Raw genomic sequence first — 18,695 nt, forward strand, 5'->3', positions numbered from 1 at the left:
ACACATATTTGATATCGCCGCGTCCGTAACGACCCCGACTATAAAGCTGTTACATTATTTAACCCGCACTGTGAACGCCGTAAAAAATAAAATAAAAAACAATGGAAAAATTGCTGTTTTCTGTTAATCCTGACTTAAAAAAAATGTGATAGAAAGTGATCAAAAAGTCGCATCTACTCTCAAATGGTACCAATAAAAACTGCAAGTCGTCCCGCAAAAAACAAGACCTTATACAGCTATGCCGACGCAAAAATAAAAAAGTTACAGCTCTTCGAATGTGACAATGGAAAAATCTAAAAAATGGCTTGGACATTAGGGCCCAGAATGCCAGCAGGAGGAAGGGGTTAAAGGATTCACTGGTGTGATATATGAGTAAAATATAACATTTATTTATAACTCTCTAAAAACAGGGGTACAATCACCACTGTGAAAAAGCCCCACCGTGTGTATAAAAACGTATTAAATAATAAACTCTGAGTTCTAATTCAATAGTGAACCTACTATAGCTCAGTGTTCAACAAGAATATCAATACGGAATCAGCATTTGAAAAATGGGCATAACAATAGTCTTGACCCTAATTCACACTAGAGTCCGTGATAACCGCACCGGAAGCTCCTAGTGTTGAGGTATACAAACAATGCTAGTGTTCCCAATGCTAAAAAATTCCTATTCACAACTGACCCTACGCGTTTCAATACTCATCATCAGGGGTCTGTAGCTTGGTCACTCTGGCCGGGATGCCAGCGATATTTAGTTCAGCAGCAGGTATTCTGCTGTACTCCACGGAAGCATGCTCGCATAGATGTCAGCGGCATGAGTGGAGTACAGCAGAATACCTGCTGCTGAACGAAATATCGCTGGCGTCCCGGCCAGAGTGACCAAGCTACAGACCCCTGATGATGAGTATTGTGAATAGGAATTTTTTAGCATTGGGAACACTAGCATTGTTTGTATACCTCAACACTAGGAGCTTCAAATGCGACATGGCCTCTTAAAACCATTCCTGCTAAAGAGTCCTTCAAACCCGACATGGTGCCCACAATCCACTAGAAGCTCCTTTGCTTCTGAGGCCGGTGCTTCAGTTCATTAGCACATTAGGGCCACATGTGGGATATTTCCTAAAACTGCAGAACCTGGGCAATAAATATTGAGTTGCGTTTCTCTGGTAAAACTTTGTGTTACAAAAATTTTTATTAAAAATGAATTTCTGCAACAACAAAAAGTGAAATTTGTAAATTTCACCTGTACATTGGTTTAATTCCTGTGAAACGTCTAAAGGGTTAAGAAACTTTCGAAATGCTGTTTTGAATACTTTGAGGGTTGAAATTTTTAAAATGGGGTGACTTTTTGGAGGTTTCTAATATTTAAGGCCCTAAAATCCACTTCACAACTGAACAGGCCCCTGTAAAAATAGCCTTTTGAAATTTTCTTGAAAATGTGAGAAATTGCTGCTAAAGTTCTAAGCCTTGTAACATGCTAGAAAAAGGATGTTCAAAAAACGATGTAAATCTAATGTAGACATGTGGGGGATGTTAATTAGCGACTATTTTGTGTGGTATAACTGCCTGTCCTACAAACATACACTTAAATCGAGAAAAATGCTAATTTTTGCAAATTTTCTCTAAATTGTGGTGTTTTTCACATTTAAATACTGAATGTATCGAGCAAATTTTGCCAGTAACATAAAGTCCAATGTGTCACGAGAAAACAATCTCAGAATCGCTTGGATAGGTTAAAGCATTCTGAAGTGATTTCCACATAAACTGAAACATGTCAAATTTGAAAAACGAGGCTCTGTCAGGAAGGTCATTGTTCTGAAAACGGCCGTATTTAATGTCACCGGCCGTTTTTAACTGTCGTGTGAATATAGCCTAACTCTGCGTTGTGCCGTTCGTCTGTTATTCCTCCAAGAAACGTATTGATGAATTGACAACCAGGCGTTACTATTCCCCTTGTAAAAGGGGTGTCCCTACACAATCTCACTCTGTCAGCACTAATTGGACATCAAGAGTCTGTGTAAGGACACATCCCCAACTGGTAACACTCAGTTGTCAATTTATTTATAAATAAAAGGTGAGCAGCACAATGTACAGTTCTAAGAAAATATGTTCCAGAATTGTTATTTCAAGTAGAACAAAATTATTTACAAAAACAGACATGTCAGGAGAGGTGGCAGGTCTTCTTTAACTACTTGCCGACACAGGACGAGAATACTCGTCCTGAGCGGCAGGTACTTCGCACATTAGGATGAGTATTCTCGTCCAGTGTGACAACCGTGTATGCCCTAACAAGTGCCTGTGTAGAATCAGTACACAGGCTAATGTACTGGCATATAAATATATGCCAGTGCATTACAGTTAAAAAATCAAAATGATGATCAAAAATCGATGATATAGGAAATCGATTGTCGCTTGTTTGCTTTCATTTTCATGTGTCAACGATCGTTTGTTCAGTTATATTTTTACCCTCTCATTTTATCGTTTATCGTTTGATCACTGGGAATGTTTACACTGGGCAATGATCAAGAACAAACATTCGTACAAATGAACACTCAGGCGATCTTCGTCCCATGAAAAGGGCCTCTAGAGTTCCTCCTGGAAATATATCAATAATTTGACAACTGAGTTTTTCCATTCCCCTTGTCAATAGGATGCATCACTGACAGCATTGTACGGAGTGAGGATGCTCCCACTGACAAGGGAAATTAGTTGTCCATTTATTTTTAGATTTCCCTAAGGGTATGTTCACACGCACTAATTACGGACGTAATTGGGGCGTTTTTGCCCCGAATTACGTCTGAAAATAGCGCCTCGATAGCGTTGACAAACATCTGCCCATTAAAAGCAATGGGCTGACGTTTGTCTGTTCACACGAGGCGTATATTTACGCGCCGCTGTCAAATGACGGCGCGTAAATGGACGCCCGCGTCAAAGAAGTGACCGGTCACTTCTTTGGCCGTAATTGGAGCCGTTATTCATTGACTCCAATGAATAGCAGCGCCAATTACGTCCGTATTGGACGCGGCGTTCAAGCGCCTGCACATGCCGTTATGTCTGAAATTACGGGGATGTTTTCAGGCGGAAACATCCCCGTAATTTCAGCCGTTACGGACGCCCTCGTGTGAACATACCCTAAAGAATAACAGACAAGCGGCACAATGCAGAATTCTAAGGAAAGAGGTTTCAGAATTGTTATTTCATGGGGAATACAAGCATTTACTAAAACAGACAAGTCAGGAGAGTTGGTATGCCCTCCTTAACCCCTTCCCGCTTTGGCCACTTTTAACCTTCCTGAGAGAGCCTCATTTTTAAAGTCTGACATGTTTCACTTTATGTGGTATTAACTTCAGAATGCTTTTACCTATCCAAGCGATTCTGAGATTGTTTTCTCGTGACACATTGGACTTAGCTCGATACATTCAGTATTTAATTGTGAAAAACACCAAAATTTAGTAAAATATGCAAAAATTTGCATTTTTTAAATGTAAATGTATCTGCTTGTAAGACAGGCAGTTATACCACACAAAATTGTTGCTAATTAACATCCCCCATATCTCTAGTTTAGATCGGCATCTTTTTTTTAATATCGTTTTATTTTTCTAGGACGTTACAAGGCTTAGAACTTTAGCTGCAATTTCTCATTTTCAAGAAAATTTCAAAAGGCTATTTTTATAGGGGGCAGTTTAGTTGTGAAGTGGCTTTGAGGGCTTTATATATTAGAAACCCCGAATAAGTCACCCCATTTTAAAAACGTCACCCCTCAAAGTATTCAAAACAGCATTTAGAAAGTTTCTTAACCTTTTAGACGTTTCACAGGAATTAAAGAAAAGTAGAAGGTGAAACTTACAAATTTCCTTTTTTTTGTTGAAGAAATTCATTTTTAATCCATTTTTTTTTTTTTTTGGGTAACACAGAAGGTTTTACCAGAGAAATGCAACTCAATATTTATTGCCCAGAGTCTGCAGTTTTTAGAAAATATCCCACATGTGGCCCTAGTGTGCTAATGGACTGAAGCACCGACCTCAGAAGCAAAGGAGTACCTAGTGGATCTAGGGGCCTCCTTTTTATTAGAAAATATTTTAGGCACCATGTCAGGTTTGAAGCGCTCTTGCGGTGCCAAAACAGTGGAAATCCCCCAAAAGTGACCCCATTTGGGAAACTAGACACCTCAAGGAAATTATCTAGGGGTATAGTGAGCATTTTGACCGCACAGGTTTATTGCAGAAATGATAGGAAGTAGGCCGTGAAAATTAAAATCTACATTCTATCAAAGAAAATGTAGGTTTAGCGAATGGTTTGCGGAGGCAATGTCGCATTTGCAAAGCCCCCGAAGGGACAAAACAGTGGAAACCTCGCACAAGTGACCCCATTTTGGAAACTGCACCCCTTGAGGAATTCATCTACGGGTGTAGTGAGCATTTTGACCCCACAGGGGTTTATAGATTTTATTAGAATTAAGCAGTGAAAATAAAAACAAAATCCTTTTTCATCAATAAGACATAGCTTTTGCTAAAAAAACAACAACATTTTCTCAATAAATAATTAAAAAAGGGACAACAACGTTTGTGAACCAATTTCTCCTGAGTAGGGCAATACCAGATATGTGGTCATAGACTGCTGTAGGGCTCAGAAGGGAAGCAGCGCCATTTGGCTTTTGGAGTGCAGATTTTGTAGGATTGGTTTCTGGGCACTATGTCGCATTTGAAAAGCCCCTGTGGGATCAAAACAGTGGAAACCCCCCACAAGTGACCCCATTTTGGAAACTACACCCCTCAAGGTATTCACCTAGGGGTGTAGCGAGGATTTTAACCCCGCAGGTGTTTTGCAGATATTAGTGTGCACTCGATGTTGCACAGTGAAAATGTCAATTTTTCCATAGATATGCCAATATGTGGTGCCCAGCTTGTGCCACCATAACAAGACAGCTCTCTAATTATTATGCTGTGTTTCCCGGTTTTAGAAACACCCTACATGTAGCCCTAATCTTTTGCTTGGACATTCGACCAGGCTCAGGAGTGAAAGAGTACCATGCGAAATTGAGGCCTAATTTGGCAACTTACACAGTATTGGTTCACGATTGCAGAGGCTCTGATGTAAAATAATAAAAGAAAATCGCTGAGAAGTGAACCCATTTATTAAGGGGTGTAGTGAGCATTTTTACCCCACAGTTCTTTTCCATAAAGAATTGAGCTGCGGATGATGCAAAGTAAAAATTTAAATTTTTTCCTAGATGTGACATTTCAGTGGGAAATAGGTTGTGCCCATCTTATGCCACTGGAGACACACCCCAAAAATTAAAAAGGTTCTCCCAGGTATGGCGATGTGGAAGTAAACTGCTGTTTGGGCACGCTGTATGGCTCAGAATGGAAGGAGCGCCATTTAGCTTTTGGAGCGTGGATTTTGCTTGGTAGTAGTATTGTTTGGAGTATTACTGGTATTTCAGTTTTATAATTTGGGCACATATGTAAGCTGGGCAGAGTATATTAGGGGGATAGTCAGGTGGTATAATAATGGGGTAAACAATAAAAATAATCCATAAATAGGTGTCCTTACTTATCTTCCATTTGGTCCACACGCCGCACCTTTGCAGTTTGAGGAATTTTGCTGGGAAGTGTTGTCCTGGTATAATACGGGCACCCTCGCTTCCAGCAGATATATTTGAGTCCTCGCCTTCCTGGTTCCCTAATTTTAGGGCCTTAAAACTATCGCCACTTGAAAGCAGAAGAAATGTTCCCCTCGGGTCGGCACAACTGCATATTTTTCTTTCCAGACTTATTGGAGCCTTAACTAATTTTATTTTTCATAGACATAGTGGTATGAGGGCTGCTTTTTTGCGGGACGAGCTGTAGTTATTATTGATACCATTTTGGGGTACATGCGACTTTTTGATCACTTGTTATTTATTTTTTTCGGAGACAATGTAATAAAAAAACAGCAATTCTGCTAATTAGTTTTTTTTATACAGCGTTCACCATGCGTTATAAATTACAAGTTACCTTCATTCTGAGGGTCAGTACGATTCCGGCGATACCTAATTTATAGCACTTTTTTATGTTTTACAACTTTTTGCACAATAAAATTACTTTTGTAAAAAGAATGGACTTTTTCTGTCGCCATGTTGTGAGAACCATAACTTTTTAATTTTTTAGTCGACAGAGCTGTATGAGGGCTTGTTTTTTGCGGGACGAGCTATAGTTTTAATAGGCACGATTTTTGGATACATGAGACTTTTTGATCACTTTTTATTTAAATTTTTGAAAGTTGTTATTTACGGCGTTCACTGCGAGGGACACATAACATAATATTTTTATAGTCCATGTCGTTACGGATGCAGTGATACCAAATATGTATGGTTTTATTATTATTTTTTCAATAATATATTACTTGATAAGGGAAAAAGGCCGATCGTGTTTTAATGTTATTATTTGAAACTTTTATTTTATTTTTTACAACTTTTATTTTTACTTTTTTTACACTTTTCTTTAGTCCCACTAGGGGACTTGAAGGTCCAACTGTTTGATTTATGATCTAACACATTGCACTACCTATGTAGTGCAATGTATTATAAGGGTATGTGCACACACACTAATTACGGCCGTAATTGACGGACGTATTTCGGCCGCAAGTAGTGGACCGAACACAGTGCAGGGAGCCGGGCTCCTAGCATCATACTTATGTACGATGCTAGGAGTCCCTGCCTCTCTGTGGAACTACTGTCCCGTACTGAAAGTCCCGTACTGAAAACATGATTACAGTACGGGACAGTTGTCCTGCAGAGAGGCAGGGACTCCTAGCATCGTATATAACTATGATGCTAGGAGCCCAGCTCCCTGCACTGTGTTCGGTCCGGTACTTGCGGCCGAAATACGTCCGTCAATTACGGACGTAATTAGTGTGTGTGCACATACCCTAACTGTCAGTTATTCACTGACAGCAAGCCGGTCAGGCTCCGGTCGGGGCCTAATCGGCTTCCGTAATGGCAGACAGGAGGCCATTGTTAGGCCACCTGTTGCCATAGTAGCAGTTGGCAGCCTTGCCACCGCATGGCAGGCTGCCGATTTTCTACAAACCACTTTGATGCAGCGATCGCATTGGATCGCTGCATCGAAGGGGTTAATGGCAGGAATCGGAGCTAGCTGCGGTTCCTGCCGATACATCGGTGTGTCCGCTGTAATACACAGCGGAACCCACTGCTTAGGACGCCGGCTCAGCTTCTGAGCTAGAAGCTGAGCCGGCGCCATCTTGCCGATGATACCGGATGCCTTTTAGGCCCCGCTGCCGAGCGGGGCATAGGAGGTGTCCGTTGCTGGCAGACCGGGAGGTAAGTATTGGGCCTCCGATAGCCTTTGCAGCCACCGGCAACCCAGCGATCACTTTGCTGGGGGGCCAGTGGCTAAAAACTCCTCACATCCTGCGATCTCTATTGAACGCAGCATCTGAGGGGTTAGTCGGCCGGATCGGTTGCTAGCTCCTTTCCTGGCCGATACCTCAGGGTGCCAGCTGTAACATACAGCTGTCACCCGGCAGTGATGGTGCGGGCTCAGCTCCTGAGCCTGCACTATCACTGCAATGTATTGGTACTGCGCTTTGCGGGAAGTCCTGCCCGACAGCGCCGTATATATACGTTGGATGTCGGGAAGGGGTAAAACCCTTCCTGCCACAGCCATTTTCACTCTCGCTTTTTCTTCCCCACCTTTCTGAAAGCCATATCTTTTTTATTTTTCAGTCAATATAGACGTGTAAGTTCTTGTTTTTTGCAGGTCGAGTTGTAGTTTTTCATGGAACCATTTATTGTACCAAATAATATAATAAGAAACTGGGAAAAAAATTCTTTGTTGGGTAAAATGAAGAAAAACGGATTCCTCCATTTTATGGAAGGGTGGTTTCGTTTTTACAGCGTTGACTGCGTGGTAAAAATGACTTGTTAACTTTATTCTGCAGGTCAATACGATTACGGCGATACCAAATGTATATATTTTTTTATGTTTTACTAATTTTACAAGGAAAAATAAAATTGTTAAAAATAAAATTTGTTTTGTGTCGCCATATTCTGAGAGCCATAAACGTTATCATTTTTCCGTCGATTGAGTAGTGTGAGGGTTTATTTTTTGCGGGGCGAGCTGTAGTTTATTTTTTTAACTATTTTGATCACCTTTTATTCCATTATTAATTTTTTTATATTGCTTTCGGGGAAAGTGGCTCAGCCATACTCCCCCCACCCAACCTCTGCCGTATATATATTCCGGATGTTGGGAAGGGTTTTAAGAGTGCTGTTTTCCATTTTCACTAGTGCAATCCATATTTTAATTTACCCTCTAGCATGATGACCCTGGCTTAATAAAATAAATGACGTGCCTGGGTGGATTTTTCCCATAACATCTCTGGAAAAACTCCATGTACAGATGACCATAACTTATTCGAGGTACCATGAAGCTTTATTATAAAGAGATATAGAACACCAAAAAAAAAAACGACCTTTTTTTGGGCAGTTTGATAGAATCACCATACACAGAACATGTTAGTATTCTTGAAAACATACTTTCAGATTTGGAGCAATAACTAGTATACTTACCCCATTAAGACTCCCCAGATCCTTCACTAAATGTTCATCACTAGATGCTTCATAGTTGATAACTGCATGCTGTTTGTCCACACTTCTTGACTACAAAAATTAAATAATGGAAGAATTGCAGTAAGTTAGTAAACTTCTTGAAAAAACATGATTAAAACTTACCTATAGGATAAAATGTTTGCTGTATCATAAGGACTCTCCTGTGTGTATGAGGTTAAAAAAAACAAATTTTCAAATAGCCCATACGCTTCTAGGAAAGTATACAGTGCTGCATAGTGGCAAGCAAGACGACAGTATGAATCTGTGTTCAGCAGACCCACAGTGTTACTATATGCACCATCTCCTCTTTTTTTTTTTTTTTTATCCCATCCACATTTTTATGAAAAAACGGATTTAAAAAATGCATCAAGAATTGCTTGTTTAAGCCCTTAATGATGCAGCCTAGTTTGGGCCTCAAGCCTTAGACCCCATTTGTCCAATCTTTCACTTGTAATAACTTTGGATTGCTTTTATTTAGCCAAGCTTTTCTGAGAACGTTTTCTCGTGACACATTGTACTTTACGTTAATCGTAAAATTTGGTTGATACATTAGTGTTTATTTGTGAAAAACACCTCTTTTATAGAAAATTTGGAATTTTTTGTATTTTTTGTAAAACATTTGTAAAGCAATTTCTTCTGAGTAGAATACCCCATATGTGGCCATAAACTGCTGTTTGGACACACCGCAAGGGAGCGCCATTTGGCTTTTAGACCTCAAATTTTGCCAGAATGTTTTGCTCCCTCAGGGGCTTTGCAAATGCAACATGGCACCCGAATACCAGTGTATACCCCCCAAAAGCAACCCCATTAGGGGAAACTACACCACTCAAGGAATCTAACTAGAAGTATAGTGAGCAGGTTTCTGCAAAATGTATTGGAATTAGGCCATAAAAATACAAAACTTTTTCCACTAAAATGTAGACATTTTTAATTTCCACACGGGTTAAAAGGGGAAAAAAAAAAAAAAACAACAACATTAGTAAAGCAATTTGTCCAGACTACAGCAATACCCTATATGTGGTCATAAACTGCTGGGGTTTTTTTTCCCCCCAAAAAAGACCAAGACTACTACTACTCCTCCCTCCTCCATCTCCTTCCTCCTCCTCCTCCATCTCCATCTCCATCTCCCTCCTCCTCCTCCTCCATCCTCCATCCTCCATCCTATTGCAGCCATCTTCCACACTACTCTTCAAACTCTACCTTCCTATTGTTTGCTAGGTAGATTTTTTTCGTATTGTGGCATCGTCCTCACATACACTACCGTTCAAAAGTTTGGGGTCACCCAGACAATTTTGTGTTTTCCATGAAAACTCACAATTATATTTATCAAATGAGTTGCAAAATTTCTAGAATATATAGTCAAGACATTGACAAGCTGCCTGCTTCTTCCCTAAATAGTTCTTGCATAATTTGGAGGTGTGCTTTGGGTCATTGTCCTGTTGTAGGATGAAATTTCCTCCAATCAAGCGCTGTCCACCGGGTATGGCATGGCGTTGCAAAATGGAGTGATAGCCTTCCTTATTCAAAATCCCTTTTACCTTGTACAAATCTCCCACTTTACCAGCACCAAAGCAACCCCAGACAATCACATTACCTCCACCATGCTTGACAGATGGCGTCAGGCACTCTTCCAGCATCTTTTCAATTGTTCTGCGTCTCACAAATGTTCTTCTGTGTGATCCAAACACCTCAAACTTCGATTCGTCTGTCCATAACACTTTTTTACAATCTTCCTCTGTCCAATGTCTGTGTGCTTTTGCCCATATTAATCTTTTCCTTTTATTAGCCAGTCTCAGATATGGCTTTTTCTTTGCCACTCTGCCCTGAAGTTCAGCATCCCGGAGTGGCCTCTTCAATGTAGACGTTGACACTGGTGTTTTGCAGGTACTATTTAATGAAGCTGCCAGTTGAGGACCTGTGAGGCGTCTATTTCTCAAACTAGAGACTCTAAGGTGCCTGTCTTGTTGCTCAGTTGTGCAGCGGGGCCTCCCACTTCTCTTTCTACTCTGGTTAGAGCCTGTTTGTGCTGTCCTCTGAAGGGAGTAGTACACACCGTTGTAGGAAATCTTCAGTTTCTTGGCAATTTCTCGCATGGCCTTCTTTTCTAAGAACAAGAATAGACTGTCGAGTTTCACATGAAAGCTCTCTTTTTCTAGCCATTTGGAGAGTTTAATCGAACCCACAAATGTAATGCTCCAGATACTCAACTAGCTCAAAGGAAGGTCAATTTTATAGCTCCTCTAAACAGAAAAACAGTTTACAGCGGTGCTAACATAATTGCACAAGGATTTTCAAGTATTTTCTAATCATCCATTAGCCTTCTAACACAGTTAGCAAACACAATGTACCATTAGAACACTGGAGTGATGGTTGCTGGAAATGGGCCTCCATACACCTATGTAGATATTGCATTAAAAAACAGACGTTTGCAGCTAGAATAGTCATTTACCACATTAAACAATGTATAGAGTGTATTTCTGATTAATTTAATGTTATCTCCATTGAAAAAAACTGTGCTTTTCTTTAAAAAAATAAGGACATTTCTAAGTGACCCTAAACTTTTGAACGGTAGTGTATTTCCTCCAGCAATTTCCCATAGCTGCTTGATCCATTTACACATAATGGTCTTACGCACCCAATATAGCAATTTCGCTAGGACTTCATTCTACCCCTTAGTGACCACCAATACGCCTTTTCACGTGAGTCACTAATGGGCTTTAGGCTAGGCTGACGCCTTTTCACGTCAGCCTAGTCTAAGTCCTGCACGGGTCTCCCGTGCAGGCAGGAGCCGGGGCTCTGCTGTCTGATGACAGCTGAGCTCCTGCTCCAACGCCCGCGATCGAAGTTTACTTCGAACGCGGCCGTTTAACCCGTTAAATGCCGCCGTCAATAGCGACCGCGGCATTTAACTTTGTTTACAGAGGGAGTGAGCTCCCTCTGTCACCCATCGGTGGCCCGCAAATGCAATCGCGGGTCTCCGATGGGGTGTCATGGCAGCCGGGGGCTTGATAAAAGCCTCCAGGTCTGCCCTGGACATATGCCTGTTAGGACGCGCCGGAGGCACGTCCTAACAGATTGCCTGTCAGATTTACACTGACAGGCAATAATGCTCTGGTATACGAAGTATACCAAAGCATTATAGCAGAGATCGGAACATCGCACAGTAAAGTCCCCTAGTGGGACTAATAAAATAAGTCATCAAAGTGAAATAAAGATTATTAATAAAAAGTACAGTAAAAAAAAAAAAACATTTTTTTCCATAAAAAGTGGTTTTATTTAGTAAAAGTGTAAAAAAAAAAAAAAAGTACACATATGTGGTATCGCCGCGACCGTAATGACTCCATTAATAAAGTTAATATGTAATTTAAACCGCAAAGTGAACACCGTAAAAAAAAAACGCAAAAAAACATGGCGAAATTGCAATTTTTTTCCATTGCCCCCCAAAAAAGTCATAATAAAAATAAATCAATAAGTCCCATGCACCCCAAAACAGTACCATTCAAAACTACGTCTTGTCCCGCATAAAACAAGCCCAAAAAATCACTACACTGATGGAAAAATAAAAAAATTACGGCTCTTGCAAAGCGATGATGCAAAAACAAATAATTTTAGTTCAAAAGTGTTTTTATTGTGCAAAAGTCGTAAAACATAAAAAAACTCTACATATGTGGTATCGCCGTAATCGTACCGACCCATAGAATAAAGGTAACATGTTAATTACGTCGCACAGTGAACGGCGTTAATTTAAAAACGCATAGAACAATGGCGGAATTTCAGATTTTTGTTATAATCCCCCCCAAAAAGGTTAATAAAAGTTAATATAGAAATTATATGTACCCAAAAATGGTGCTATTAAAAAGTACAACTAATCCTGCAAAAAACAAGACCTTATACTGCTATGTAGACGAAAAAATAAAAACGTTATAGCTCTTTGAATGCGACTATAGAAAAACGAATAAAATAGCTTGGTCATTAAGGCCTAAAATGGGCTGGTCACTAAGGGGTTAATATCTCTTGTACCGTTAAGTCCATCATAACCCAAAACGCAAATAACCGGATTCCAAGGGATTTCCACCCCATATCTCTATACAATTTCTTTGAGGATGTCCTCGCAGAATCCCTTTAATTGGGGACATGACTACAACATAACAATAAAGAGTTGTGTGACCCTAAGCTGAGGTCCATGAGATAGTTTAGCAATATTTCCATGTATTCTCTTCCATTGGAGCTCTCCTATCTCCCCCCATATCTGGTATCCATCTCCCCTGACCAGGGATTAGAATAATGTTACTCTATATATAACTCATATCTTTTGGAGTCTCCCTTTCCTACCACATTCCTCTAAACCCAACATCAAGGTTACAAATGGGTTCTCCTCCAAATCCTCAGTCATTTCCCTCCATTTATGACCAAAGTGCATGTCTGAGCTCTAAGAATAATAATCCATCTTTCTCCTCAAGTTCATATTCCCTAGTTAGCTCATGAAATAGTTTTAGTCCTCCTTCTTTAACCCCTTAAGGACTGAGCCTGTTTTGGCCTTAAGGACACAGCCTATTTTTTCAAATCTGACATGTGTCACTTTATGTGGTAATAACTCCGGAATGCTTTTACCTATCCAAGCGATTCTGAGATTGTTTTCTCGTGACACATTGGACTTTATGTTACTGGCAAAATTTGCTCGATACATTAAGTATTTAATTGTGAAAAACATCAAAATTTAGCGAAAAATTGCAAAAATTAGCATTTTTCTAAATTTATATGTATCGGCTTGTAAGACAGATAGTAATACCACACAAAATTGTTGCTAATTAACATCACCCATATGTCTACTTTAGATTGGCATCGTTTTTTGAACATCCTTTTATTTTTCTATGACCTCACAAGGCTTAGAACTTTAGCAGCAATTTCTCACATTTTCAAGAAAATGTCAAAAGGCTATTTTTACAGGGGCCAGTTCAGTTGTGAAGTGGATTTTAAGGCCTTATATATTAGAAACCCTCGATAAGTCACCCCATTTTAAAAACTTCACCCCTCAAAGTATTCAAAACAGCATTTAAAAAGTTTATTAACCCTTTAGATGTTTCACAGGAATTAAGGCAAAGTAGATGTGAAATGTTCAAATTTCTTTTTTTTTTTGCAGAAATTCATTTTTCATCTATTTTTTTTGTAACACAGAAAGTTTTACCAGAGAAATGCAACTCAATATCTATTGCCCAGATTCTGCAGTTTTTAGAAATACCCCACATGTGGCCCTAGTGCACTTATTGACTGAAGCACCGGCCTCAGAAACAAAGGAGCACCTAGAGGATTTTGGGGCCTCCTTTTTATTAGAAAATATTTTAGGCACCATGTCGGGTCTGAAAGGCTCTTGCGGCGCCAAAACAGTGGAAATCCCCCAAAAGTGACCCCATTTTGGAAACTACACCCCTTGAGGAAATTATCTAGGGGTATAGTTAGCATTTTGACCCCGCAGGTTTATTGCAGAAATTATTGGAAGTAGGCCGTGAAAATGAAAATCTACATTCTTTCAAAGAAAATGTAGGTTTAGCTAATTTTTTCTAATTTCCACAAGGACTAAAAGGAGAAAATGCACCACTACTTTTGTAAAGCAATTTCTCCCGAGTAAAACAATACCCCGCATGTGGTCATAAACGGCTGTTTGGACACACGGCGGAGCTTAGAAGGGAAAGAGTGCCATTTGTCTTTTGGAGATCAAATTTAGCAGGAATGGTTTGCGGAGACCACGTCACATTTGCAAAGCCCCTAAGGGACCAAAACAGTGAAAACACCAAAAAAGTGACTCCATTTAGGAAACTACACCCCTTGAAGAATCCATCTAGGGGTGTAGTGAGCATTTTGAACCCACAGGGGTTTCATAGATTTTATTAGAATTGGGCAGTGAAGATAAAAAAAAAACATTTTTTTCCAATAAGACGTAGCTTTAGCTCAAAATTTTTCATTTTCTCAACAAATAAAGGAATAAAATAACCCCAACATTTGTAAAGCAACTTCTCTGGAGTACGGCAATACCCAATTTGTGGTCATAAACGGCTGTTTGGGCATACGGCAAGGATCAGAAGAGAAGGAGTGCCATTTGGCTTTTGGAGCACAGATTTTGCTGGATTGGTTTCTTGACACCATGTCACTTTTGCAAAGCTCCTAAGGTACCAGTACAGTGGAAACTCCCCAAAAGTGACTCGATTCACGAAACTACACCCCTTGAGGAATTCATCTAGGGGTGTAGTGAGCATTTTGACCCCACAGGTGTTTCATAGATTTTATTAGAATTGGGCAGTGAAAATAAAAAAAATCCTTTTTCTTCAATAAGACGTAGTTTTAGCTGAAAATGTTTCATATTCTCAACAAATAAATGAAAAAAAGCACCCCAACACTTGTAAAGCAACTTCTCCTGTGTACGGCAATACCACATATGTGGTCATAAACTGCTGTTTGGGCACAGAGTAGGGCTCAGAAGGGAAGGAGCGCCATTTGGCTTTTGGAGTACAGATTTTGCTGGATTGGTTTCTGGGCGCTATGTCGCATTTGCAAAGTCCCTGTGGGACCAAAACAGTGGAAACCCCCCAGAAGTGACCCCATTTTGGAAACTACACCCCTCAAGGTATTCACCTAGGGCTGTAGTGAGCATATTAACCCCACAGGTGATTGGCAGAAATTGGTGTGCACTCGATATTGCAGAGTGAAAATGGTTTTTCAATAGATATGCCAATATGTGGCGCCCAGCTTGTGCCACTGGAGACACACACCCCAAAAATTGTTAAAAGGGTTCTCCCGGGTATGGCGATGCCATATATGTGGAAGTAAACTGCTGTTTGGGCACACTGTAGGGCTCAGAAGGGAGGTAGCGCCATTTGGCTTTTGGAGCGTGGATTTTGCTTGTAGTAGTTTTGTTTTGAGTCTTACTGGTGTTTCCGTTTATAATGTCGGGGCACATGTAAGGCGGGCGGAGTATATAAGGGGCATAGTCAGGTGGTATAGTGGGGTAAAAAAAAACAATAAAATAATCCATAGATGTGTGTTATGCTGTGACACAATCCTTTCTGCACAGGCCGGTGTCGCACTAATAAATGGTCTTTACTTATTCCCCTTTTGGTCCACACTCGGCACCTTTGAAGTTTGGGGAATTTTGCTGGGAAAGTGTTGTCCAAGTATAATACGGGCGCCCTCACTTCCAGCAGATATGTTTGGGCCCACCCCTTCCTGGTTCCCTAATTTTAGGGGCCTTGATAATTCGCCACTTGAAACAGAAGAAATGTTCCCCTCGAGCCGGCACAACTACATATTTTTCTTTCCTGATTTATTGGTGCCTTGACTAATTTTATTTTTTCATAGACGTAGTGGTATGACGGCTGGTTTGTTGCGGGACGGGCTGTAGTTTTTATTGGTACCATTTTGGGGTACATGCGACATTTTGATCACCTGTTATCCTTTTTTTTTTGGGAGGCAAGGTGACCAAAAAACAGCAATTCTGGCATATTTTTTTAGTTTTTTTTATACAGCGTTCACCACGCATTATAAATTACATGTTACTTTTATTCTGCAGGTCAGTCCGATTCCGGTGATACCTAATTTATAGCACTTTTTATGTTTTACAACTTTTTGCACAATAAAATAACTTTTGTAAAGCGAATGGATTTTTTCTGTCGCCAAGTTGTGAGAACCATAACGGTTTTAATTTTTCGTCGACGGTGCTCTATGAGGGCTTGTTTTTAGCGAGACGAGTTATAGTTTTTATAGGTACCATTTTTAGGTACATGCGACTTTTTGATCACTTTTTATTAAAATTTTTGGAAGACAAAGTGACCAAAAAATAGCAATTATGTCAGTATTTTTTAGTTTTGTTTTTTTACGGCGTTCACTGTGCGGAATAAATAACATAATATTTTTATAGTTCAGGTCGTTACGGTCGCAGCGATACCAAATATGTATGGCTTTATTATTTTTTTCAATAATAAAATGACTTGATAAAGGAAAAAGGGCGATTGTGTTTTGTGTTATTATTTGAAACTTTTATTGTATGTTTTACAACTTTTATTTTTACTTTTTTTACACTTTTTTTTACACTTTTCTTTGGTCCCACTAGGGGACTTGAAGGTCCAACTGTTTGTTTGATGTTCTAATACATTGCACTACCTATGTAGTGCAATGTATTAGAACTGTCAGTTGTTCACTGACAGCAAGCCGATCAGGCTCCGCCTCCGGGCGGGGCCTAATCGGCTAACGTAATGGCAGATAGGAAGCCATTGTTAGGCATCCTGTTGCCATAGTAGCAGTCGCCAGCCTTGCCATCGCATGGCAAGGCTGCCAATTGCATACAAACCACTTTGATGCAGCGATTGCATTGAATCGCTGCATTGAAGGGGTTAATGCCAGGAATCGGAGCTAGCTCCGGTTCCTGCCGATAGATCGGGGTGTCCGCTGTAACATACAGCGGACACCCACTGCTGATGACGCCGGCTCAGCTTCTGAGCCGGAAGCTGAGCCGGCGCCATCTTGCCGATGGTACCGGAAGCCTCCTGGGCCCCGCCGACGACGGGGCATAGGAGGATTCCGTTACAGGCTGATCGGGAGGTAAGCATTAGCCCTCCGATCGCCTTTGCAGCCAACGGCAACCCAGCGATCACGTTGCTGGGGCGCCGGTGGCTATAAACTCCTCACATGCTGCGATCTCTATTGAACGCAGCATGTGAGGGGTTAATCGGTCGGATCGGCGGCTAGCTCCGGTCCTGGCCGATACCTCAGGGTGCCAGCTGTAACATACAGCTGTCACCCGGCGGTGATGTCGCTGGCTCAGCTCCTGAGCCAGCTTCATCTCCATCACGTACAGTTACGTGGAGATGCGCGAAAAGGCCATCTCCCATCACGTAACTGTACGTGAAATGGCGCGAAGGGGTTAAGGATCTGTCCTAATTTATATATCCCCTTCGGCTTCCAAACTTTATTCTCATTAGTAAAATGATCATCTCCCATATTTGTATTCCCCCATATAGGTGTGCCACTATAGTAACCACACGCTTCCAGTCTCTAAGCTACTACTTTCCATACCATAGTGTACATATACAAAGAGGGAAACTCAATCCTGTATCTTCTCAGCATTCCGGATTCCAGAATTTCAAGCATGTTATAATTCTGCCAGATTGGGAATCTATGTCCTAGGGCCCTTACCCAAACATTATTAGTTTATTATTTTGATAAACTTATTAACTTGCGCAGCCAAAAAATAGTCTCTCATTGCTGGAATTGCCAAACCATGCTTATCAACTGGTTTCCTCAGCTGTTCAAGTTTTATTCTAGGACGTTTCCCCCTCCAAACCAACTCTGAGAACAAACTATCAGAAGTTTTGTATATCGCTTCTGCCAACCAAATCACACTATTCATCAAAACATATAAAATTTGTGGTAATAAGATAATTTTAATCAGCACCACCCTTGCATATCTATTTTTTTCCATATCTAAACCTTTTCTCTTATGTATTTCAAGAGTGGGGCTACATTTAACTTTTCGTACTCCTTTATATCACTAGAGACGTTAATCCCCAGATATTTAAAATCACCTTTTTTTGCTATATATTTATTTTTTCTAACTGCCCTCCCAGAATATGTTACTTTTCATTAATCGCTAAGAACTAAACTACCGTTTAGATACATGGCAGGGCTCATAATGGCAGGAGCACTGTTTGGCATGCAGATTTTGCTGGATTGGTTTCTGGGTGCCATGTCGCATTTGCAGAGTACCTGCGGTACTAGTACCGTAGAAACCCCTGAAAAGTGACTTCATTTTGCAAACTACACCCGTCAGAGCATTCATATAGGGGGTTAGTGACCATTTTCACACACAGGTTTTTCATAGATTTCATTAGAATTAGTTGGTGAAAATGCTAAATATATTTTTTCCCAAAACTGTGTTTTAGCTCCCAACTTTTCATTTTTACAAGGGGTAATAGGAAAAAAAAAAAAACACACAATTTGTTGCCCAATTTCTCGCGAGTGTAGTAATATCATATGTGTGGCCCTAAACTGCAGTTTGGGCAGATGGCAGAGCTCAGAAGGGTAGGAGTGCTATTTG

The 18,695-nt window shown here is 40.4% G+C and overlaps 1 protein-coding gene across 3 annotated transcripts in view; it reads right to left on the reverse strand.

The window, feature by feature from the left end:
- CEP170 (centrosomal protein 170) overlaps positions 1-18,695 on the reverse strand; it is a 221,812-nt gene that overhangs the window by 183,398 nt on the left and 19,719 nt on the right. For all 3 annotated transcript variants that reach the window (XM_075862609.1, XM_075862608.1, XM_075862610.1), the window contains exon 3: positions 8,573-8,662. In XM_075862609.1, coding sequence (XP_075718724.1) covers positions 8,573-8,662 — 90 coding nt within the window. The remainder of the gene's footprint in view (positions 1-8,572; positions 8,663-18,695) is intronic.

This window comes from Rhinoderma darwinii, chromosome 4 (assembly GCF_050947455.1).
Source record: "Rhinoderma darwinii isolate aRhiDar2 chromosome 4, aRhiDar2.hap1, whole genome shotgun sequence".
Taxonomy (NCBI): Eukaryota; Metazoa; Chordata; class Amphibia; order Anura; family Rhinodermatidae; genus Rhinoderma; species Rhinoderma darwinii.